Below are 24,873 nucleotides of genomic sequence, written 5' to 3'. Positions count from 1 at the left end.
CAACTGTCATATATGAAAAACAAAGCTGTCTAAATTAAGAAAACTCACAGAAGATGACTCTTTTAAATAAATATGCAAACGATTCCGTTTAAAACAAACTTTGTCTTGGAATTAAATTCAACAATAAGTAATGTCTCTGCCTCTCAATACAAAGATATGTTAAAGCTTTTGGCGGACGACTCTAATCAAGCTAAAAAAAAGAAGCATGTCATTGCCAACAATATCGAAGCCCAGAATTTCTGGGTAAATTGGATTTTCAGTAACGATTTAGCTTCCAAGGAGTGACTCCAATGCTTAGACATAAGCCTTTTTTTAACAGAAATATTCCATTTCCTTATAGGCCAACCAGGAAGAGGGCTTCAAACCAAGCTTTGAGCAATAACCACATCTTATTTCACTGCATATTATTTCTTACTAATGAGAGTTCAAAGAATTGTACAGGGCTGCCCAGATTTCAACCATTATTTCTATAGAAAGGAGTATCTCAGATGGTATATGAATCGAACCTTCAATTTAAACTGTTAATTGAAGCTCAGTTTATCCTGGCCTACCTGTGGAAATATAATCAGAAAGAAAATATTTATGCGAAAAGTTGATATTTAATCTTGATTCTCTTACGAATAGTGTAAAGTGAGTTGCTGTCAGCTTCCAGTGGCACATTTTTATCAAATGCTGCGCCTTCTGGAGATCGCAGTCTCCACTCTCTGAACATACAGGTTTTATCAAAAATCTGATCATTTATTTTGAACCTCCACAATGCTGAGGCCCTCATTTATTTCTTGGTAGTATAGAATGTATATAGTTAGGTTTACTCGTACAAATTTCATTTCAACTACCAAATCAAGTATGTGCTGCAGTAATTGTTACACTTATGAATGCCTCGCATTAGAGTGCCATGAATATTTTCACCCTAAATCTGCTTCTTGTTTTACAAACATTTTGTATTTATTCAAGCAATTCCTTTTCTGATCAGGAAAATGGGGTAAAACAGCCCACAAAGTGTGTGTGCTCTGCATGTGTGCACTCACACATGCACACACATACATGCAATGTGAATACCTTCTCTCTCATGCATCCAGCTGCAAGGCCCTCACGATGTAAAACTTTTCCCAAAGTTAACAAAAAGGGACAGAACAGGTAACTGGAGAATGGAATTAGTTTTGGAAATCGATTGTCTGTGCACTCATTTTCCAATGAATACATGTGCATTTGAGATGTGTCCATAAGGAAAAATGAGAAAGGACAGATATGGGGAAAAACACAATCGAATCAGAATAAGGATCATGAATGGGTGAAGAAAGAACGTGGGAAACACTGAGCCCCAGTTTTGTGACTTCATGTTTCCCAAACACAGTACATTAAAAACTTTTTTATTAAGAAGCTAAGATGAGGAATATACATTCTATGTTTAACTGAAATATTTTTATTGTTAAAGTATGATACTTCTGAAGTCAAATCTATTGCGCTGATATTTAATAGTAAAGATTTCCCATTTAATTCTTTAGATATATAATAAAAATGAATACTTATATAATATTTTGTTTTCAAAGCAGTTTTCACATATTCCTTTGAATATGAGTGACATGAGTTACTAAGGAGATCAAATAAATCATTCAGTGCAAACCTATCTTTTTTGGTAGCCCTCCTGAGCATGGACAGATGCACCTTCTTAGAGCAGGGAAGGTACGTCGTATAGAGACTAGAGCAGGACTTGGGCATCTTGAGCTTAGCTCGGGGTGTAACCACCTCCCATGTCTGTGATTGCAGACAGAGTTGTTCACATTGTTCTGATCTGTAAAGTGGGGGCTGTACCTCCTGTAGCAGTATATTGAGCAGATTCAAGTGAAAGTTTACAAGGGGAGACCCCAAAACCCTGGAATTTATTTGTAAAATATCATGTGTTTGTTCTTACATGTTTAAACTTCAATCACCTTCACAGTGCTCTCCATGTGATGTAGTACAGCTATCGAGACAGTTTTTCCACTGCTCAAAACAGTTGTTGAGCTCATCCATTTTGATGCTTTTTTAATGTTTCTACTATTTTTTGTTGCACCTTTTCCACTTGGACAAAACTTTTCTCTTTGAGGACTTTTTTTATCTGGGGAAACAAAAAAAGTTGCTCTGGGCGAGACTGGGTGAATAGGTAGGGTGGGGCACAGGGGTAATGCTGATTTTGGTCAAAAACTGCTGAACCGTTGTCCTCTTGCAGTGAGGGCAGGTGTGCTTATAAACCACCCATCATAAAATGGGCAAACAGATTAAAAGGGTCTTCAAAAAAAAATTCACTGAAGCTGAATGCAGCCTCTCACAACAATGCCAGCTGGTACACTGATACAGATGGGTTCCTAGAACACTCACCTAGTGGGGGAAGCTTGTACTACAAGGGGCCCACCTTCCAGAAGATAATTCCAGTATTTTTTTGGTCTCCCCTCAAAAATAATGCATCAATATAGTCTCTTATAATAGGTACTTAGTATATGTCAGGAATATATGTGTTTAAAAATGTATCACATATATATACACATCAATTTTTAAACATGTGTTTTAAACAAACACATGTGTAATTTTATGTCTAATAAAATATCTAATCATCCAAATACAGCTGGAAATTATATAATATGGTCATGTTCCATGGTTTGAACTTCTTTGAATAATCCTTTATAGATCGTATAACCAGTTCATGTGTCAATATTTACCACTTACATGTTATAAAAAGGGAGATTTCTTGATTGAAGAAGGTTGGAAACTATAGTAGCTTGGGGCAAACATGGCCTTTAGAGTCAGATCTGATTTGATCCCCAACTTACCTACGCAGAAGCCGAACACATTTGGGAGTCATGGAACCTCTCTAAACCTTAGTTTTCAGCTTTAAGATAAGGGAGTATATTTAATACAATTTCCAAGCATTAAAGATTAAATAAGATAATGTATGGTTGGCCCTAGCACATAAATATTGATATACACAGCTGACTTTACCTTATTTTAAAGGTGAAACATTTCTATGAACGCTCATGCCCTTTCAGATTGTGCATTGAACAGTGCATTAATGGTGGAAGGAAAGAGATAGTATGTGTCCTCTTAATTAAGTTCCTAGAACAGCCATGTGAGACTCCCGCAGGGAGCATGGTCCTGTCATTAAAGACAGACACACTCATTACAGACCCAGTCACAGGTGAAATAGGGCTAGTGAAAGTGGCATAATAGGGAGATGTGAACAGTTTTATTTTGCTGCATTTGCTCTCCAGAGAGGTGAAGAGTCGCGATGAGTTTTCTACTCTTTAATAAAGACAAATACTTTCCATACATAAACATCCTAGTTTAGACAAGAGGCAGACAGCTGTGAGAGATATGTGAAGACATATTTCAGTTTTATTATCTTTTAGGCATAGATGGGTATGTTAATCCATTTCCACATACAATTCCTGTAATCAAAGATTGGAAGTGAAACTTGAACTGGCGAAACCTGCCTCTTGTGGCCAAAGGATTAAATTGAAGAGAAGCCGCCTTGGAAGTCGAGGACAGTGCATGACCTTCCTCCCCGGCCTCGCTGTGTACGCTCTGCCACTGCTGTCACACAAAGAAGCTTTCCCTTTCATCCAGGCCCTGATTCGGTTGTCCTCACACTGTCCAGCCTTGCCCGGCCAACTTTCTGCTTTCTGTCCATGCTCTGTGTTGTGAATGTTCTGCTCTCTAGGTTACGACAGCTGCTTTTGGACTTACTTTACCACAGCAAGTGAAAGCCAATAAATAATCACAGTATACCCCCTCTTTCCACTGTCGCACTGCTCCCTCCTGCAATCACAGCTTAGGAGATAGACTGACCCTTGATCTCTCACACCAAAAGAAAAGTATTTATATGGAAGTGATATCATTTTAGTGTTCATGGTTTATTATGGAAGCAGGTGTTTAAAATTTTTAGAATTTCTTTAACAAAATTCTAAAAAAGAAAAGGAAAAAGAGAAATCACAGTATTTACAGAGATAACAGGATGGCTTGGCCATGCAAAACAAATAACTTTGGTTTTTCCCCTTTCACTTTGGTTTAAATATAGACCAAAATTCAATTTTCTCCCTACCAAATAAAACTTCAGTAAATCAAAGTTTAGAGGCAAAATAACATATTTTCTTTTTTCCCATAGTATTTTACACAGCTTCGAGTCTAATAGGATATTATGTGTATTTAATCCCTACCAATCCACTACAGGAAGCTTTCATTAAACTGAGTCACTACGGCCCAGGCAGTGAATGGTTTACAAATGTACAATAACATGTGTTTCTAAATAATGCAGAAGTGGCAAAATATTCTCCCTAATCTCCCTCTCACTTTAATCTTCAATTTATTTTTCATCATCTTCATAATTTTTACTTCAAGGTCTAAAAAACAAATACCAGTTTTCCTCTTCCTCCCAAAGAACACAGTTTTATACCTGGAAATCTGATGTTCATTTTCTTTTTCTATAAAGTTATGTAAATCCTGGGACAAAAATGGCTGTGCAGTATTCTCCCAGAATCCAGGCTTCTGCTTGAAAGAACAAAGTTTAAAAGTCTATTCACAAGTAGCTATTGGCCCATATCCAGTCTACTTCAAAAAGTTGCCATTTATACTACCACTCTAAAAAGTTCCTCAAGCATAAAACACGTTTATAAAGTTACAAATTTGAATGTAACTAAAGATACATAGACATTTTATTATTACACTTTTATGTACTGCTTGATAAATTATGTATCAGTTAAAAACACTAAATTATCTCAAGTGCATTCAATATCTGTAGCGTAGTTAACAAAAACACACACGAAAAAATATATATATTCTATATTCTGTGGAAAATAACACAGCTTTGATAATGACCACTGTTAAAAATCTCCAATTCTGACTGATATCTTTTTAAAAAGGAAATAGGTATAATTTTAAGGCAGTGGATAACCCAAAGGATTTAACAATAATTTTTAAATACAGTGATTTACATTGTGATCTATGAAAATGGAAATGTAATCCATGATTTTTTCCAAACTGTACTGTCTCTCACACATAGGGTTTTTTTTTTTTTTTGACAGAAAATAATTTACTAGCAGGAGTATCTAAAGGTAAGTGTTACCCAAATTCTGTTACATTGTTTTCAGTATAGGCAAACATGTAGTTTGGGAGTACTGTCATTATGTATATATGTCTATTCGCATGTGTGATTTGCTTCTGAGAGGCAGCGGGTGGTGCATTCATAGAATCAGCTCATCTGGCATTTATCAATCCGACTCTCTGCCTCCCCCTTTTGTGATAACAATCACGGTTTTGGAATAGGGCAATGTTTGTGTCCCCAGTCTTCACAAGCTGCCACCTTTGGGATTCAGGTGCTTGTGAAAAAGTTTGGGGGCATTACTGATAGCAATCAGAATCAGAAATGTACCTGCTCAGATTATCCATATAAACAAGTGAAATAAAAACATTACATTATATATCAGATTAACAGCAACTCCCAGAACAAAGCTTACAGTGTATAAAAATAGCTACGTAAAAAATTTACAGAAAAGGCAAACCCAAAGAAAATCCTCAGTGCAGACATTTACAGAAAAAAAAAAATCAAACCAAATACAACATGGACCTATCATCATGGCTGCCAAAACTTGTTATTGTTTGCAATTTCATTTCATTGTTTGACTTGAGATAATTCTCTGAAATCCTGTGACAGCTTGGTAGAATGAACTGCTTAATATTTGAACCATGAATTGCTGTCAATGTCTTTGTATATGTCTTAAATACAATCCACGTTCATGCTTCATTTGGCCTATATAGTTTTTTCTCTGAAATAACAAAAAATAATTTAGTAAGTTACCATAGCAATCACTTTTCACCATCAACAGATGCTTTGTACTCAAAGTGACAGGAGTTACTTTACAGGAGACTTTTAAAACTCCATTGTCCCTGAGCCTATCTGTAATCCCAGGCACGCAGTGGCTTTTTTGCAAATAATGTTTTGGAATTTTGAGAGTCTTTATTTTTATGAACATTGCTTAATTTATATGAAGATTATAAAGGTTTTCAGGGAAATATTTCATCTTGTTCTCTTCAGGTTAAAAAATTCACGTATCCCTTCAAATCTCTATCTTTTGTGGGCTTTGTTGTCAAGGTCGATCTTCCTTTGAGGATTTACTCTATCCAATTCTGAAGATAACAGAAGGTAAAAATCTATGTTTATGAAAGATTGAAGAATAAACCCCAGAGAATCAGGGAAACAAACAGACAAAAAACCCAAACAGGTAGAAATGCTGCCTACCTGACTTCTAATAGAAGGCGAAATAGGGGAAAGAATCTAGTTCTTACTTCTTTCTCCCAATCAGCTGGAGATGCTGGTTTGCAGATTTTAAAAGTGTCCTACTTAAACTATTCTTTTCCCTTTCCTGTGTGCATCCTTCCGATTGCAATTTTGTTCCCATGCCCATATCTTCTCTGTGCGATTGTCTGGGTGATGCACTGAAATTGTGACTACAGCTCATTTATAATGAGTCAAAGTTTCACTGAGATCGATGGGGATTTTAATTTCAGATAAGTAAACCATAGGAACAGTTATTCTCACTCCGGGGCACACAGAATAACTTGTCCAACTGACTTCTCTTAAAAAATCACACTCGTATAGTTATTCTATATAAATGCGTGCAATACCTGTAATATTTACATATGTATTATACACATGCATATATGGGCATATACAGACACATATATACGTACACATATATATGTATATATACACACACTATCTGCAAAAGTGTGTGTGTGCATACACACAAATTTGTTAGCACTTTCATTAAAATAATTTGGGAGATGGCTGTATAAACACTCTGACATTCCTAAGTATCTTAAATTGTTGGATTAAGATTTTTATATTTCAAAATTATTCTCATAATTGCTTTTAAAAATAAATTTAAAGTATTAGAATCAGCACTCATCCAACCAAAATATCAATTTATAAAATTAAGCTTCTTTGAACTCAGCAAAATTTGTGCAGCCAAGAGAATACAAAATGCTAATTAAATGTTAAAATCTCAAAATTAATTTTAATTATTCAGAGGATAATAATTATTTGTTTGGAGGATAGGGAAATGGTTGAGATTACATTCCTCTGAGAACACCTGAATTACCAAAGTTTGCTTTTGAAAAACTCCTCTCCTGTTTTAAAAGCCTTAATGATGAAACATCATAATGTCAAGGCATTCCCTCACATCTCAAAGGGTGTTTCATACTTCCTTGGGAATTATTTCTGTAAGCCTCACACAGCCTACTCACCTGGACAACAATGAAAACAGCTTGTCTCTTAGGCTTCTGTTTTGTGATTGTTTTCTTCTAACTTTTTATTTTCCTCCAGATTACCAAGGTCCTTGTTTACATGTTTAGATGCGGTCCTACAAAGGAATGAAATTACACATTATTACATTGACATACACACATTATTCTTTTCAAAAAAATTTAGCGTTAACATGAATGCATCTTTGAAAAGCAGGTGTTTTACACTGAATACAGGCGGATCATCAGCGTGAACCATTCCACATCTGGGAGCCTTGATTGGTAACAGACCCCATTTCAATGTACACCAGGAGAAAAAAGAAACCCACTATTTGGACAACAGACTATACATACTTAGTTGCATCATCTTTTTGGCTGGGTTGTTTTTTTCTCCCCTTTCTGAAAAGTAATTATTATCACTTGATAGTAAAAATTTTTATTCTGGGCAAAGAGTTTCTGGCAAAAATTTTCTGAGGAAGTTTCATGAGGCCCTTTTCCTTTTTAGCATTCTCTACTATGCATCCATGTTGAGTCAATCCCCTGTATCTTTTTGTTATGGATTCTGTTTATTGGATAAATCAAAAGCAAGATTAAAAAGAGACCCAGCCCAGGCCAGGTGGCTCGAGTGGTTAGAGTGTAGTCTCCTACACCAAAAGGTTGCAGGTTCAATTCCTGGTCAGGGTGTATACAAAAGGCAACCAATCGATGTTTCTCTCTCGCACTTATGTTTCTCTCTGTCTCTGTTTCTCTCTCACTCTCTTCCTCTCTCTCTAAATCAATGAGCACATCCTCAAGTGAGAAAAAAAAAACAGAATGAGAGCCAAGTTTATGACAGAAGGTTGGCAGCAGCTGCAGCTAAAGCAGCTCCAGTGTGGTGGTTTTCGAATAGAGGTCATGGATCAGCAGTATCAACACCCCTGGGAACTTGACAGGAGTGCAAATTCAAAGGCCCAGCGACCGAACTATGAAAACAGAAACTCTGGGGTTGGGGCATGCAATCCAGGATAAACAAGACCTAGTAGTTTGGCTGCACACTGAAGTTTGAGAACCACCGCCCTAGTGGCTGCTGTGGTTTCACATGGCTGACTAGGTTCCATCCTTTAAGAGCTGAAACCAGGCACCCAGCGAAATTCTTTCTTGGTTTGGTGACCACTAAGGAGAAATCAAATACTGTATTTCCAAGAGTGTCTCATTTGCTTTCCTGTTTCCCTCCTGCTCTCCCTCCCTCCATCTTTTCCTCCCTTCCTCCCTTCTTTCTTTCCCTAAATTACTCAGCCCCTATTGTAAGCATGTCAGGGAGATCACAGTGATATGTATGGTACTTCAAATTATCATTGCCATGTAATTCCTAGTAATTCTTCTACTTTTAAAAAATAACATAATCCTAGAAGCTAGAGTAGAATGGAGTAGAAAACTCTATTTTCTCTAAAAGCATTTTTAGTTTCTAAATAGAATTTCTTAACTCATTTGCCAAGAATCACAATCTTACTAGAAAGAGGGTTATAATGGTGTATGACATATGTCCAAGTGAGAGAGAGAGACACATAGCTCCTTGACGCTGGGACATTCCTTATGTTTGGCATATATTTAATCTGTGATTTAAAAATTCTCAGTTTAACTTAAACTATAGGCATCCAAAGCTATGAATAAGGCAGAGGAGAAACCTCAAACTCTGTCATCATGATTAAGTCCTATCGTATGTGATGGAACTCTACAAGAAAGGTATTTAACAATGTAAATGAAAACACATTGTAAGTTTGAGTCTGTATCTTGAGTTATATATATTCACATAAGTACCTTCTATCTTATACTAAAATGGTACATCACAGTGAATGGCCACCTCTTTATCACATATATTTGCCAGGCAAGTAAAGAATAATATATAGCTCTGGCTGGTGTGGCTCAGTGGATTGAGAGCCAGCCTACGAACCAGTGTTGACTTTCAATTCCCATTTAGGGCACCTGCCTGGGTTGCAGGCCAGGTCCCCAGTCGAGGGCACTCAAGAGGCAACTGCACATTGATGTTTCTCTCCTCTTTGTCCCTCCCTTCACCTCTCTTTAAAAATAAATAAAATATATTTTTTAAAAGAATAATATACATGTATGTATATGTATCTTAAATATACACTTACTATCTACTGCCCACACATACAAGAAGGTCTGTCTGGCAAAAGTCCAGCCATTGTTAATATAACAAGAACAGTTTGTGCGACATCGATGTAACCTGGCAGCCAAGGAGAGTGGACTGGAATGCTCTTGCTCGAATAATGATGACTTCACTGTACTAGTCAGTGGGGGCAGTAGACGCCATTGAGAGAGCATGTGTACTGTGTGGCCATCACATTAAGAATGACTGAGTAGAGCAACAAATCTGCATCAAATTTTGTGATAAGATTGAACATTCCTCTGCAGAAACTATTTGGATGACTCAGAAGGCTGAAGCTATGTGCAACTAGTAATTGGCAGCTTCATCGCAACAATGCACCTGCTCAGGCATTGTGTCTTGTATAGAAAAATCAAATTACCCAGGTGACTCAGATCCCCTACAGCACAGATTTGCTGCCCTGTGACTTCTGGCTTTTCCCCAAACTAAAATCACTCTTAAAAGGGAAGAGATTTCAGACCATTGATAAGATTAAAAAAAATACAATGGGACAACTGATGGCAAACTATGTGAGGCCCCAAGGCCCCAAGTAGGTGCCTACTTTGAAAGGGACTGAAGCACCACTGTCCTAGTACAATGTTTCTTGTCTCTTTTTCAACAAATGTATCTATTTTTCATAGTGAATGGCTGGATACTTTTGGGATAGACTTCACATATGTCACCACGACATGAGGTCTATTCTCTTGTGCTAATAAGTTACATTATTAACAGCTAATAAAATATTAGTAATTTCAACAGTGGAATGCGAGGTGTGGTAAATTAGAATGCTTGCTAAGAAATTTCTTTAAAGCCTGGCCTTTCTTTAAACCTATAAATCCTTTAAAATTTTGTTTTGTTGAAGAGTAATATCCACATAAGGTAATGTACCAATCATGATAGTACAGTTCAATAAATTCTCAAAAGCTGGATGCACGAATGCACCCTATACCCAGCTTATGCAACAGAATAGCTGCGGACCTTGAAGTGCCACATTGTGGTGCTCCCTGCCAGTCACTGTCACCTCGCAAAGGTCACCGCAATCCCAACTTCCCAAAGAAGAGTTCTACCTGTTCTTGTCATTTGAATCTAAATGGAATCACAACACATGTATTCGTTTTTGTCTGTGTTTTGTTTAAACTCAAACTTTGTTTGTGATGTTCTTATATAACACTGCATGCAATTGTAGGTATTCTATTCTCATTGTTGTATAGCTTGTCATGAGGTAAATAAATCATAAATTATTTATATATTTTACTGGTGATGGACAATCTTGCTCTTTGTTCTTTCCAGGATTTCATACATATGTAAGTTAGATCTTTGTGTGTCCCATGTCTTTTACATTCTGATGTGTCATATGTCTTCTTTTCCCTTCCTGTGCTTCAGTCTGGGTGTTCCCCACTGATCTGTATGCCACCTTACTTCTCTTGTGTTCTGCTGTGGCCAATCTGTTCTCAACTTCATCCACCAAAATCTTATTTTTCAATATTACAGTCCCAGGTCTAAAATGTCTATTTGATTGTAAAACATTTTATAATGTATTTAACTCCTTATTTCATTCATCTTCAATGACCATCTTTTCTTCCACTTTTGAGATATTAAGAGTTATTTTAATACCCTGGTCAGTTAACTATAGCATCTAAATCATGCCTGAATCTGTTTGTCTACTTTTTCTCTTGATTATTGATTGTATTGACTTTTTGCATATCTAGTCCTTTTTTTTTGCATGTCTTACTTTCTCCAGCCCCGAAATACAGAAATCCATCTCTTTTCTTTGGATAGTTTCCACCAAAATCCCCAGCCCTCTGTATCATGACACTCCCTGATAAGGGCAAACTCTTTCTTCTCAACATGAGTATAATAAACCCCTTGAAAATAAGGACAGGTTTTCTTTTTATTTTACCCACAGCACATAATACACTGAATGAATATGGAGGTAGCCAAAATATGTATCTTTTGATGAACTGAACTGATCTCACTGCAAAAGTATTTTTTCTTCACTATGATGTTCTTTTATAAAAATTATTTTTCTTTTATTGGTTCTAGAGAAAAGAGAAGGGAGAGACAGGGAAGGAGAGAATTTTCGATGTGAGAATCATTGCTTCCTGCATGCGTACCAAGCGAGGGCCAAACCCACAACCCAGGCATGTGTCCTGATCCAGAACTGAACCCATGACCTTCTGTTTTGCAGGATGACACCCAGCCAACTGAGCCACCCTGGCCCAGATCACTATGATGCTCTTAACAAAATTTTCTTTTATCTAGCTTACTACATTGTTAGAGTGTAGTATACAATACATATAACATAGAAAATATGTGTTAATTGGTTGTTTGTATTCATATCTATGCCCTTTTACTGTTCCTTATGATACCAGAATTCACCAATATAAAGTTCATACATACCCAGCTGCTTTCTTTCTGACAAGTAAAATAGAGAGGATACTACTGTGAGTGGCAGAACTTGAGTGATGTCTTACTCCAATCATTTCAAATAAAACTGCAGAAAATTATATGCATAAACATGTACCTTGATTATTCTAATAGCTCCTAAATATATACTCTAACATATACTTATAACTATAATTTTGTAAATCAGTAAGATATTGTGGCAATGAAGGAAAGAATCATGATTCTCAAAAGCCTCTTCTTTCCTCTCCTTTCTTTTATTCTGCTTGTATTCTCTCAGCCCTCTGATTTTTTCCTTCATTCTTTTTCTCTTTACTTCTCCTTTGTCTGTATGTCTCTTTTTCTCTTTCAAACTCACTTCATTAACTACTATTCTTCACCCCTAATGTGAAAATTCCAACCTATTTGGAGCCATCAGAGAGAGAGTGATAGATAAACAAGCCACTGTTCTGTAGGCATAGCCTACTGAATAAAATAAAATTTTTCTAATGTAATAAATCAATTTTGCAATTTTGATTTTTTTCAACTTGCTTTGACCTGCTTGGGAAAGAGGAAGGTATACTATGGTTGAAGACAATGATTTTACAGCTTTGATATAAAGCATGCATTGTAAGAAATTTGGGTTCTAAGACACATAGATCAATAGAACAGAATAGAGAGCCCAGAAATAAACCCATGTCTCTATGGTCATTAATATTTGACAAAGGGGGGCAGAAGCATAAAATGGGAGTAAAAATAGCCTCTTCAACAAATGGAGAGCTGGACAGCTATATGTAAAAAATTGAAACTCGACCACCAACTTATACCATACACAAAAATAAGCTTAAGATAGATAAAAGACTTAGACATAAGCCGTGATACCATAAAAGTCCTAGAGGAGAACATAGGAAAATTTCAGGTATTCCACACAGCACTATTTTCACTGATACATCTCCTAAAGCAAGGGACATAAAAGAAAGAATAAACAAATGGGACTTCATCAAAATAAAAGGCTTCTGCATGGCTAAAGAAAACACCAGCAAAATAAAAAGGGAACCAACTGTATGAGAAAATATATTTGCCAATGATACCCTCTGGCAAGGGTTTAATCTCCAAAATATATAAATAACTCACTCAATTCTACTCCAGGAAGATAAAAAATCCAATTAAAAAATGGGCAAAGGACCTGAACAAACACTTTTCCAAGGAGTACATACAGAGGGCCCAGAGACATATGAAAGGATTCTCAGCATCACTAACCATCAGAGAGATGCAAATTAAAACTATGATCAGATTCCACTTCACACTGACCAGAATGGCAATCAAACACAAATTAACAAACAAGTGCTGGTGAGGATGTGGAGAAGGGACCCTAGTACACTGTTGGTAGGAATGCAGACTGGTGCAGCCACTGTGGAAAACAGTATGGAATTGCCTTGTAAAACTAAAGATGGAACTGTCTTTTGACCTGGCAATCCTGCTGCTGGGATTATATCCTAAGAACCCTGAAACACCAATCCAAAAGAACCTATGCACCCCAGTGTTCATAGCAGCACAATTTACAATAGTCAAGTGCTGGAAGCAACCAAAGTGCCAATCAGTAAATGAGTGAATCAAAAAACTGTGGTACATTTACATGATGGAATACTACGCAGCAGAAATAAAGAAGGAACTCCTATTCTTTGTGACAGCATGGATGGGACTGAAGAGCATTATGCTAAGTGAAATAAGCCAGGTGGTAAAAGACAAATACCACATGATCTCACCTATAAGTGGAACCTAATGAACAAAACAAACAAGCAAGCAAAATATAACCAGAGACACTGAAATAAAGAACAAATTGATAGTAACCAGAAGGGGGGTAATGGGGGAAAGAAGGGGAAGTGTCATCAAGGAACATGTATAAAGGACCCCTGGGCAAAGCCAAAGGCGGGGAGGAGGATTGAGGATGGGAGGTGGAGGAAGTGGTGACAACTGTACTTGAACAACGATAAAAAAATCCAAAAAACATAATTTTGGTTCTGGCAATGGTTTTTTAAAACCTTGCATTTTGTTAATCCTTACATTTATGACAACTGCAAATTGTCAGAAAAATAGAGAATAAACTATTTGACTAAACTGGAAAATAAAAAGAAGTAGAAACTAAAAGGAATTAGATCCTTATACTGGGTGATCTCCATTGTCACATAGCATTTCCTCCAAGGGCATTTGCCAGCTGGAGAGACATAGGCTAATGAAAACAAAAGCTGGCAATCAAGGGGGGAAAACTCAGAAAGGAGAAAGCCAGAGTCAAGAGGGCCCCAGACTTGTGTATAAAATACAATATTTCTTAGGTGATCCCTAAACTGTGTGTCTGTGGGAGAAATTTCACATAGTCTAGTAGAAGGCCTAAAAACTTGACATAGGTTTAGCTGCTACCCACACAGAAACAAAGGTTGTAGTTGAAGTTCACCAAGCCATAATTTCTCAACGAACATATCAGCCTTTCTATTAAAATCCCAGAAAAGCCACCTGAAGATGATGTGTCAATATTTAGCATTCACCCTAAGACATCTGCCATATAAAATATAAAAGTAACCTTTGAAGATTAAAAAAATCAGCCAGTAAAAAATAATACCTGCTGTGAAAAACAATCTATATCCTTTAGGAGAATATGACAGAAACTAGAATCTCTACAGCATATCACACCAAAAACACTAGTATATAATTAAAAAGTTACCATATACAAAAAAAATTGAAAAATGTAACCTAAATTTCAGAGAATGCCCTTGGATAACAGAGAGCTTAGAATTAGCAGGCAAGAACTTTAAATGTTATTATATCACATCTTTAAAGACTTAGAGAAAAATAGAGAAAAATTTTATGGTAACAATAAGAGAACAGATAGAAATATCAGCACATAAAAGGAAGCAAAAATAATTCTCCAAATTAAAACCACCATATTGGAAGTTGTCTTATCATCAGATTGGAGGTGACAGAAGAAAGTCTCAGTAGTGAATTTAAGGTCAAAAATACAAATTATATATTCTCCAAAGAGAGAGAGACAGTAGAAAAACAGCAGATTCCCAGTGGGACAATGTTGTTTAGACTAATATACGTGTAATTGGAATCCCAACAGGAGAAGCAAAAGAGAATGGGCAGAAAACACATTTTAAGAAACAATAAGCATATTCTCAGGTTTACTGATCTATATTAACCTGCAAATCCAAAATGCTCAGCAACCCCCAAAAGGAATGATAAAAGGAAATACAAAAAGAATGACATGGAAGTAGCCATGGAAAGTTTGTTCAGAAAAACAATGACAGAAATAACAGCTAGTGTCTCATCAGGAAAAATGTGTAACAAAGGAAATTAAACATACTTCAAATGCTGAAAAAAGCTCTCAAACCAGAATTTTACATCCAATAAAAAGACTCCTAATTCAAAGCAAAGCAAAGACATATTAAATTGAATGAAGAAAGACTATTGAAATCATCAGTAACAGACCTGTCTAAAATAAGCATTAAAGGAGGTTCTGTGATTGAAGGAAAATGACACTAGGTGGAAAGTCATATATACAGGGAAGAATAAATATAGACTGCATATATGTAGTGAAATATAGATACTGTTAAATTTTTTTTACAAAGACAACCATTTAATTCTATATGAGGTTTGTCCAGAAGGTACCCAGCCATGTACTATGAAAAATAGAGACATTTATTGAAGAAGATATAAGACACAAGAAACATTGTATATAGGACAATGATGCCTCATTTCCCTTTGAAGTAGGCACCTTGGGACCCCACACAGCTCTCCCAAAAGACACCAGCTACCCCATTGTTTTTTTCCTGAATCTCATCAATGGTTTGAAATCTCTTCCCTTTCAAAGGTTGTTTTAGTTTTGGGAAAAGCTAGAAGTCACAAGGTGCCAAATCTGTGCTGTAGGGGGGCTAAGTCACCTGGGTGTTTGATGTTTCATCAAAAAAACCTGCACAAGATGTGATACATGAGCAGATGCATTGTCGTGATAAAGTTGCCAGTCACCAGCTGCCCATAGCTGTGGTCCTTTTTGTGGTATTGCATCCCTCAGCCAACAAAGCACATTGAGGTAGTACTTCTTATTAACTGTTTGGCCTGGAGGAGTGTACTTGTGGTGGACAACACCTTCCCAATCAAAACACAGTTAACATGGTCTTGATCTTATTGTGACTTTGCTGCGCTTTCTTCAGGCATGGAGAACCAAGTGACTTCCACTGGGCTGACTGAGCCTTCGTTTCTGGATCATAGCTGTAGACCCACGATTCATGTCCAGTTATGACCTTTTTGAGGAAATCCAGTTCATTTGTAGTGGCTTGAATCAAGCCATTAGCAACTGCAGCACAATGTTCCTTCTGCTGTGGTAGCAGAAGCCACGGAGTAAATTTTGCCACAAGACATTTTCTCCAAGATCCTGTGTCAGAATCTTGGACAGTAGTTTTTGGAATCCCCAGATCAGTTTCTAGTTCTCACACTGTCAGCTGCTGATCTTTGTTGCCTGAAGCCCATGTACATTCAACATTCTCAGATGTTCTGCTTGTTGCAGACCTTCCAGAATGTGGATCACTTTCAACAGACTCTTGACCATCTTTGAAGCATTTGTGCAACATTTTTATTTGTACTTCACTCACTGCATCATCCCCCAAGTCCTTCTGAATCATCTAAATAGTTTCTGCTGAGGAATGTTCAAGCTTAACACAAAATTTGATGCATATTTGTTGCGTTACTGGTTCAGTCATTTTGAATGTGAAGTCCACACAGTACACATGCTCACTCAATGGTGTCTACCACCCACAATGACTAGAATAGTGAAGTCGTCACTGAGTAGTATAGTGAAGTCATCCTTGTTCATGCATGTGCATTCCAGTCCATTCTCCTTGGCTGCCAAGTTACATCAATGCCTCACAAACCATTCTCATTATATTAACAATGGCTGGACTTTTCTAGACAGACCTCATATATATTAACATATATATGTATAAAATGCATTATATGTAAGACACTTTCTTGAAACATTATTTTATTTGGTCTCTTCCACCCTTTTTGCTATTGTAGTCATATCCACCACAACTGCATATACTATAAACCTCACACTATGATGATATGGAAGAGGTTAATAAAATTATAATGGTAAAAGAATTTCAGGTCATTATATAAGTAGGATGTTATTAATCTTCCTTATAGTAATCCCAAGAACAACCACAATAAAGAACTACAAAGAGGTATAGTTAAAAGACCAGTAGAGCAATTAAAATGTAATATTAACACTTATTTGAGTACCTGAAAGCAGGAAAAGAGGAACAGAGGACAACTAAGAAAAGAAATAGGGAGATGGTTATCTTAACTCTATCAATAATTAAGTCAAATGGAACTTTGTGAAACCCTCCATTTAGAAGTTAGAGATTGTCAGACTATACAATGCAGAAGCAGTAAATGCTTTATAGCAGGGGTTATGGTTTTGTTTTATTTTTTTCCTGAAAGGTTCAGATAGCAAATATTTTAGGCTTGCGGTCCATATGATTTTTGTTCCAGGCCTTCAACTTTGGCAGTGAAGTATGAAAGTCAGACAGTATGCAAAGAAATGGGCATGGCTGAGATCCTATAAAACTTTATTTAAAAAATGAGGCAAGAGCCTGGGGTCATAGTTGGGTCAGCCTCACTACATATAGGTGTGGTTTAAATATGAGGAGATAAACAATTAAAATAAAAGGATGGAAAAGAAACGCATGTCAAGAGTACACTGATGAAAGCCATGTAGCTATATTCATATCAGGCAATGGAACATTCAACACAAGCAATATTATAGTGATAATAAGAGACATTTCATAATCATAGCAGGTTCAACACCTGAAAAAGTCATAGCAACTCTAAGTGTCTGTACCTAATGAAAGAATACAGCAAAACTGGTGGAACTTAAGGGAGACATAGACAAATACACAATCTTTTTTTTCAGTATTAATGTAAATTTATCAAACAGAAGTTCAACTTACATTTTTCAAAATATTACCGTACTGGGTCTTAATGAGAGCTAATCATGGTCAAAATTGTTGTGTTGAAACTTACATGAATGTTTGATGGCAATCTATATACATTCAGTTTTGGGTGTAACGTGCTTTGGCTATAAGAAAGAATATTCAGTCTACTTCACTAACAGGAATGCCCTTTAATGCTGGGATGGCCTCTTTTTCGTGTTTCTTCTGCTGTGGATCTTTAAGAACAGTTACCTGTGACTGTATGAATGGAGCTGAGGGGTGGGTACTTGTCCTGTTCACTCCAAATAAGAGTACATACCTGATTACTACAGTACTGAAGGACAGACGGGCAATGCAACTGCAAATAGGTTAAATCTAAAGAATTTAGCCATTTAGGTATAAATGTCCACACAAGATACAGTGTGAAGCCAAACTGGAAGCTTAAGAAAAGAACAAAGCCATAAACCACTTCTTTGGGCAATGACGTTCATGATTTTCCACTACACTTCCCTGTGGCTTTAGACAATCTTAGCATGAAGTCCCCTGCACAAGTGCAGACTGGGGAGCAATAGCAGGGGGAGAGTCAAAACTAAGTGAAAGGTCAAGTGGCCACTGCGCACCCACCCAGGCCAGCTCAAATAAATTTGTATAAAAATTATCCGTGGGTTTAGATGTTCTTTCCATGACAAATACATTCTGGCGGCCATGGTGAGTTGTGGGAAGCCTTTCCTTAGGGCAGCGTGACATGAGTAGGGTCTCTCTTTCACGGTCCTTGAGGACCTCTGCATGTCTGGCCTTGTAACAGATTGGCTGCATGAGGTTGGGTAAAAACCAGACCCTCTCTGGGACCCAGCTGTCTCATCTTGCAAGGGAGTGGGTCAGTGCGATACACCCAGCAGCAGCCCTCTGTGGTCAGTCACCACTCTTCCGGTCTACCTCTGGGAGTATTCTGGAACCATCGCTCACTGGCTTGTGAGAACCGACGGTTACATTTTCAGGAATTCTGTAAGCCAGTTGTTACACACAACCATTATTAAAAATTAGGTTATATAACCTTTTAGTTTTAAAAATCATATTTTTTATTATCTTTTATTGATTATGCTATTATAGTTGTCCTGATTTTCCCCCTTTGCCCCCTCTCCACCCTGCACCTCCCACTCCCCCAGGCTATCCCCCCACCTTCATGTCCATGGGTCATGTGTAGGTTCTTTGGCTACTCCATTTCCTATATTGCATTAACATCCCCATGTTTATTCTCTAACTACCTATTTGTACTTCTTAATCCCCTCACCTCTTCTCCCATTCGCCCATACATACCTCCTGTCTGGCAACCATCAAAATGCTCTCTGTAACCATAATTCTGTCTCTGTTCCTTTTGTTTGCTTAGTTTGTTTTTTTTTTTTTTTAGATTCAATTGTTAATAGATGTGTATATTTTTGCCATTTTATTGTGCATAGTTTTGATCTTTTTCTTAAGTAAGTCTCTAACATTTCATATAATAACAGTTTGGTGAATTCCTTTAGTTTTTTCTTGCTAGTTACTTCATGGGGAGTTCCCATAAGACTGTCAGCTGATTTCTCTAAAGAAACTTCAGGCTAGAAAGGACTGACCAGAAATATTCAAAGTCATGAAAAGCAGGGACCTATAGCCAAGATTACTCTATGCAGCACAGATATCATTTAGAATCAAAGGGCAAATAAAGAAAAAGTACACAATCTTATTTAGAGAATTCAATGAACTTTTCTCAGTAGCTGATTTAAGATTAATGGATCAAAATTCATTGTGCATGATCATGATAAGATAGCTAGTACTGGGCAGCTCTAGTATTGGAAATGAATTATAACCTTATCTTATACATGAAGGGACTTTAAGTAATTCGAAAAAAATTGTAAAGATAAGGTTTAAACAAACAATGATCTAATTTAACCTAACATACAGCTATAGAACACTCTACCCATCAACCACCAAATATATATATTTTTAAGTGTCCACATAGCATCTACCAGGAAATACTGCATGCCTGAATGTCAGACTAAAAGAATAAATCTCGCCCTGGCTGGCGTAGCTCAGTGGATTGAGCGCGGGCTGTGAACCAGTCATCACAGGTTCGATTCCCAGTCAGGGCACACGCCTAGGTTGCAGGCCATGGCCCCCAGCAACCACACATTGATGTTTCTCTCTTTCTCTCTCCCTTCCCTTTCTAAAAATAAATAAATAAAATCTTTAAAAAAAGCTTAAAAAAAAGAAAAATCTCAATGCATTTCAGAAGAGTAAAAAGCATACTGAATAAGTTGTCTTAGCAAAACAATGAAATGAGAAATGTTTGGAATATAATACAGTTCTAGTTACATGGCTCCACATAAAAAAAAGCAATTTAAAAACATTTTGCATTGAATGAATGTGAAAATACAACATACTGAAATTTGTGGAATGTTAACAAAGTGCTGAGATTGAAATTCAGAGTTTAAATGCTTATGTAATAAAAGAAGAAAGGCTAACTTCAATGCTCTAAATTTTTAATTTAATTTATGAAATCCAAGACAGAAGAGCAAGTTAAACTCTAAACACCAGAAAATAGAAAACAGTAATGATAAGAACAAAAATAATTGAAATAGAAAATAAACAATAGAAATAAAAACAAAGGCAAGAGTTTTAAAAATATTAAGAAAATTGATAACTCCCTAAACCAGACTGAGCGAGATTAAAAAAAAATTACAAAATAACAATATTAGAACACAACGTGTGTTATCACTACAGAACTCACAGCCAAAAAAAAGATACAGGAATCTTATGGGTACTTTTCTTTTTGCAAAAATATCAACAACTTAAATGAAATAAACATTTTCCTCGAAACACTTACCGAGATTTATTCAAGAAGCAACCTTACATCTATTAAAGAAATTAAAATCATAATTTCTGTTTTAAAGAAAGCTCTCATAAAATAAGCTCCAGGCCCACATGGTTTCATCATTAAATTATATCAAACATTTAAGGAAGTAACAAACTCAGTAAAGAAGAGTATGGAACTCTTTCCAACCCATTTTATTACGCCCACCTTACCCTAGACCAAAACTTGACAGAGATATTACAAGAAAAGAAAAGTATATACCAATATTCCTCATAAATTCAGACAAAAAATCCTTAATAAAATATTGACAAATCATACCCATCAATATATAAAAATTATAATACATCTAGTAGAATTAGATTTATTCCAATAATGCAAAACTGGCTTAACATTCAAGAGTCAATTAATGCAATTTACCTTTTTTCCAGAATAAAGAATATGGGAAAAATATGATTATTTATGGAAATAATGTAGTTATAGATTTGATGTAAAGTAAAAAGAGCACTTGAGAAAATTCAACAATAATTTATGATAAAACTCTTAGTTACCTAGGAATATTAAAGTTTTCTTCAACCTGTTCTAGGACATTGTGTAGTAAAGAATTAGTCCTTGCCCAAAAAGAGGCCTGGCCTTTGTCATTAGTTCCTGGGAGACAACATCTAAATAATTAGAATTTTCCAAGTGATAGGAACGGCCCTCTCATTCATGCTGAGCCTCTCAGATCACACCTGCTAGTTTATGCTGAGGAGATATTTCAGGTTAGGGCCATCAGCAGCCAATAATCTTACCGTATGGCATGACCCCAAACTAAAAGAACAACCATATGATCTGGGTGGCTTTGGCCATGTGATACCATCCTCACTTCTGGGAAAGTGAAAGGCTGGAGACCAAGTTCAACCACATGGACAATTAATCAATCATGGTGATATAATAAAGCCCCAGTAAAAAGTCTGGACACTGTACCTTGGGTACACTTTTCAGACTGGCAATACTCCCCATTGTTGCCACACATCTGTACCAATAAAGTAACATATCCCTGAGGACAAAGGAAACTTCACATTTGGAACCTTCCCAGACTCTGCCCTATACTTCTCTTCCCCCAGTCATTTTTAATGTACCCTTTAATTGTCATGAACATAACCATGAGAAGAACAGATTTCTGTGAATTCTGTAGAATTCTGAAGAACAGATTTCTGTGAAATTCTGTAGAATTCTGAAGAACAGATTTCTGTGAAATTCTGTATTCATAGAAAATTACCATGTCTGAGAGTGGTTTTGGGAAGCCCCCAAACTTGAGTTGGTGTCAGAAGTGAGGGTGATTTTATGTGAACTCTTCCCTCTAACTTTATGTTTGGATCCTAACTCCCTGCAGCTGGGGTCAGAAACCTTGGGCAGACTTGGCAGTCTGGAGGACTGTGCCCTCAACCCCACAGTCTGGCTAACCCTGGGAAGGTACATGGGAAAACACACAGCTAACATCATCCATAATGGAAACCCTGGGTAATCTGTCCTCTCAGACTCGGAACGTGTGAGGACTCTGCTGTCAACATTCTATTTGACACTGTGTTGGCGCTTGCCACGAGTGCAATAAAGCAAGTGTATGCCTTTTATTTAGGAAAATAAAAGGCATACAGAACAGAAGAGAAGAAGGTAAAATCATCTCTAGGTGCAGATGATTGTTTTTATAGAAATCTTAAGGAATCTGAAAACAACTAACAGAACTAAGAAATGAATATAGGAAAAGGGTTGTATGCATTTCAAAAGAAAAATTCATCATAATTTCATATACTAGTATAAACAACTGGAAAATATTCTTTTCTTTTTTTGTTTTCAGGAAATGGAGAAGCCAAAGAGCTTATATGTACAACGCATGGACATGAACTCAGTGGGGGATAAATACTGGTGGGAGGGGAGGTGCAGGGTGGAGGGGAATAAAGGGGAGAAAAAAATGGGACAACTGTAAAAATATAATCAATAAAATATATTTAAAAAACTGGAAAATAAAAATGACAAAATAATTGCATTTATAACAGCTGCAAAATACATAGAACATGAATACATTTTATAAAACATAAATGTATTAAAAACTGAAATATTGTTAAAAATGAAAAAAATTAAATAAATGGAGAAATATACAACATTCATGAATTGGGAGACTAAATATTTTTAAGATAAATTTAGCTATAAATTCAAAGCAATCATAATCCCTAAAGTTTTAAATTTTGGTAAAAATGATCAAATTGCTAAAATCTACATGGCAATGCAAAGAAATAAGATTGCTAACATGAGCAGAATATCAAAGCTGAAGGGATCATATTATTATTGACAAATGTGCCCAGGTTAAAAGAATGTTTTTTAGGAAGTGGTGTTGAAATGACTGGATAAACATTATGTACAACAAAAGCAAAAAACAAATAAGCAAATATACCACCTTTACCTTATACCATACACAAAAACATATGTTTCATATTTTAAATATAGAAGTTAAAACTATGAAGTAAAAAAGACATAAAAAGAATATACTTGCCACTTTGGGATAAGCAAAGATTTTGTGGCGTGAACACAAAAAAGCACTAAACATTACATGAAAGAATTGATAAACGTTTTTTTCATCAAAATAAAAAATTTCTGTTTATCAAAAGGCAACATTAAAAAAAATCAAGCCACAGACCAGAACAAAATATTCACCATCTATTTATAAAAAAGAACTTTTATGGCATATGCAAAGGATTCTTACAAATCAATCACAAAAGAACAAATACAAATAAAATCACTGGCAGGAGAGTTGAATAGTCACTGCACAGAATAAGATGACTGGTGAGTACAAGGACTTTAAAATCATTAGAGCTCAGAGAAATGTGAGTCAAAACCAAAATCTGATATCGTTTCACACCTCCTGGAATGACTAAAATTGAACAGAACGACACCACCAAATTTAGGCAAGGGTGAGGAACAACCGAAACTCCCATACACAGCTGGTGGGAAACGCATAAAGGACAAACACTTTGGAAAGCTGTCTGGCAATTTCTCATGAACAAATATCTACCCTATGACCTAGCAATTCCATTACTAGTAGAGAATAAAAACATATGACTACCAAAGTGTTTGGATAAGAATGTTGATTTTAGCCATATTACTTATAATATCCTGAGTGGGAACTATGCAAATTGTCCATAAACAAGAGAATGGATTAAACTAATGTGATATATTATAAAAATGGAATGCCACTCAGCAATTAAAAACAAAATCATGCATACATGTATCTCGGAAACATTATGTTAAATGAAAGAAGTCAGACAAAAGGAGTACATCCTGTATAATTCCATTTACATGAGGTTAAAGATTAGGCAAGTCTTGGTGCTAACGGTCAGCACAGTGGCTGCCTTTGAGACCAGGGCTTGGGGGTTAGACATGAAGGGAGTCCACGGTAATTACTGAGGTGATGGAATGCTGTGCGTCGTGATTTGAAGTATCATGGTTACAAATGTGTATACATTGATTAGATCAAAGCATATGTAATTGTACATTTAATGCAAGCAAATCTGACCTTCATGCTATAAAAACATTATACAGGCTGGGGCAAAAGTAGGTTTACAGTTATTCGTATGGAAGATAATACAATAATTAAGAAATAGCAATAAAAGAATAAACTCATGCTGTGTATTCACAACTGCAAGCCGACTTCTGCCCCACCTTGCACAGAGAAAAACTGAAGCATGATCCCCATAGCCAGGGACCGAAATAAACAGACAAAAGATGTAATCAGAAACTACATACCATTTCCATTTTCCATTTTATTTACTTTTTAGGTGGATTTATTTGTCTAGGGATAGAGAATAGTTTCTATGATTTCATCAACTTGTGTCAAATAGAAAAAGGAAGTGTTCAAGAGGAAGAGCCACGAGAACTTTCTCTAGGGAGCTGTGGAGTTCAGGGCCATTCGAGTGTCTTCCAGCTTATTGGTGCTGGGGAAACTACCACTGCCCGGACTTTGAAATGACAAAATAGGGGCTGTGAAGAGGAATGTGGAACATATTTGTAGAGTATATTTGTATAAGAGTTAGGCAACTCCAAACTAATTCTATTTCTTATTTTAAAGTTCACAAAACAAAATAATAAGTGGTAAATGAAAAGCAAAACTCTCCTTTTTCTTAATCTCATTTTGAAAAATAGTAACTGCTAATAGTCTGAGAAAGCCTCCATGTGCCAGGCACTGTTCTAAGTGATACAGAGATACTGAA

The 24,873-nt window shown here is 36.3% G+C and overlaps 1 protein-coding gene and 1 pseudogene across 3 annotated transcripts in view; both read right to left on the bottom strand.

The window, feature by feature from the left end:
- Nucleotides 1–3,349: 3,349 nt before the first annotated feature.
- ALCAM (activated leukocyte cell adhesion molecule) overlaps nucleotides 3,350–24,873 on the bottom strand; it is a 201,032-nt gene continuing 179,508 nt past the window's right edge. For 2 of the 3 annotated variants that reach the window (XM_028503317.2, XM_028503316.2), the window contains 2 exons: nucleotides 7,276–7,391; nucleotides 3,350–5,795 (listed from right to left, as the gene is read on the bottom strand). In XM_028503317.2, the coding sequence (XP_028359118.1) occupies nucleotides 7,304–7,391 (88 nt within the window). In that variant the 3' untranslated portion in view covers nucleotides 3,350–5,795; nucleotides 7,276–7,303. Of the gene's footprint in view, nucleotides 5,796–7,275; nucleotides 7,392–24,873 lie in introns of those variants that run through there. The other variant, XM_036018033.1, reaches the window with a different exon arrangement.
- LOC114490676 lies at nucleotides 16,779–18,268 on the bottom strand (annotated as a pseudogene).

The sequence above is a fragment of the Phyllostomus discolor genome, chromosome 2 (genome assembly GCF_004126475.2).
Source record: "Phyllostomus discolor isolate MPI-MPIP mPhyDis1 chromosome 2, mPhyDis1.pri.v3, whole genome shotgun sequence".
Classification (NCBI taxonomy): domain Eukaryota; kingdom Metazoa; phylum Chordata; class Mammalia; order Chiroptera; family Phyllostomidae; genus Phyllostomus; species Phyllostomus discolor.
The sequence above is the reverse complement of the archived record's forward strand: the minus strand, read 5'-3'. Positions and strand labels throughout refer to the sequence as shown.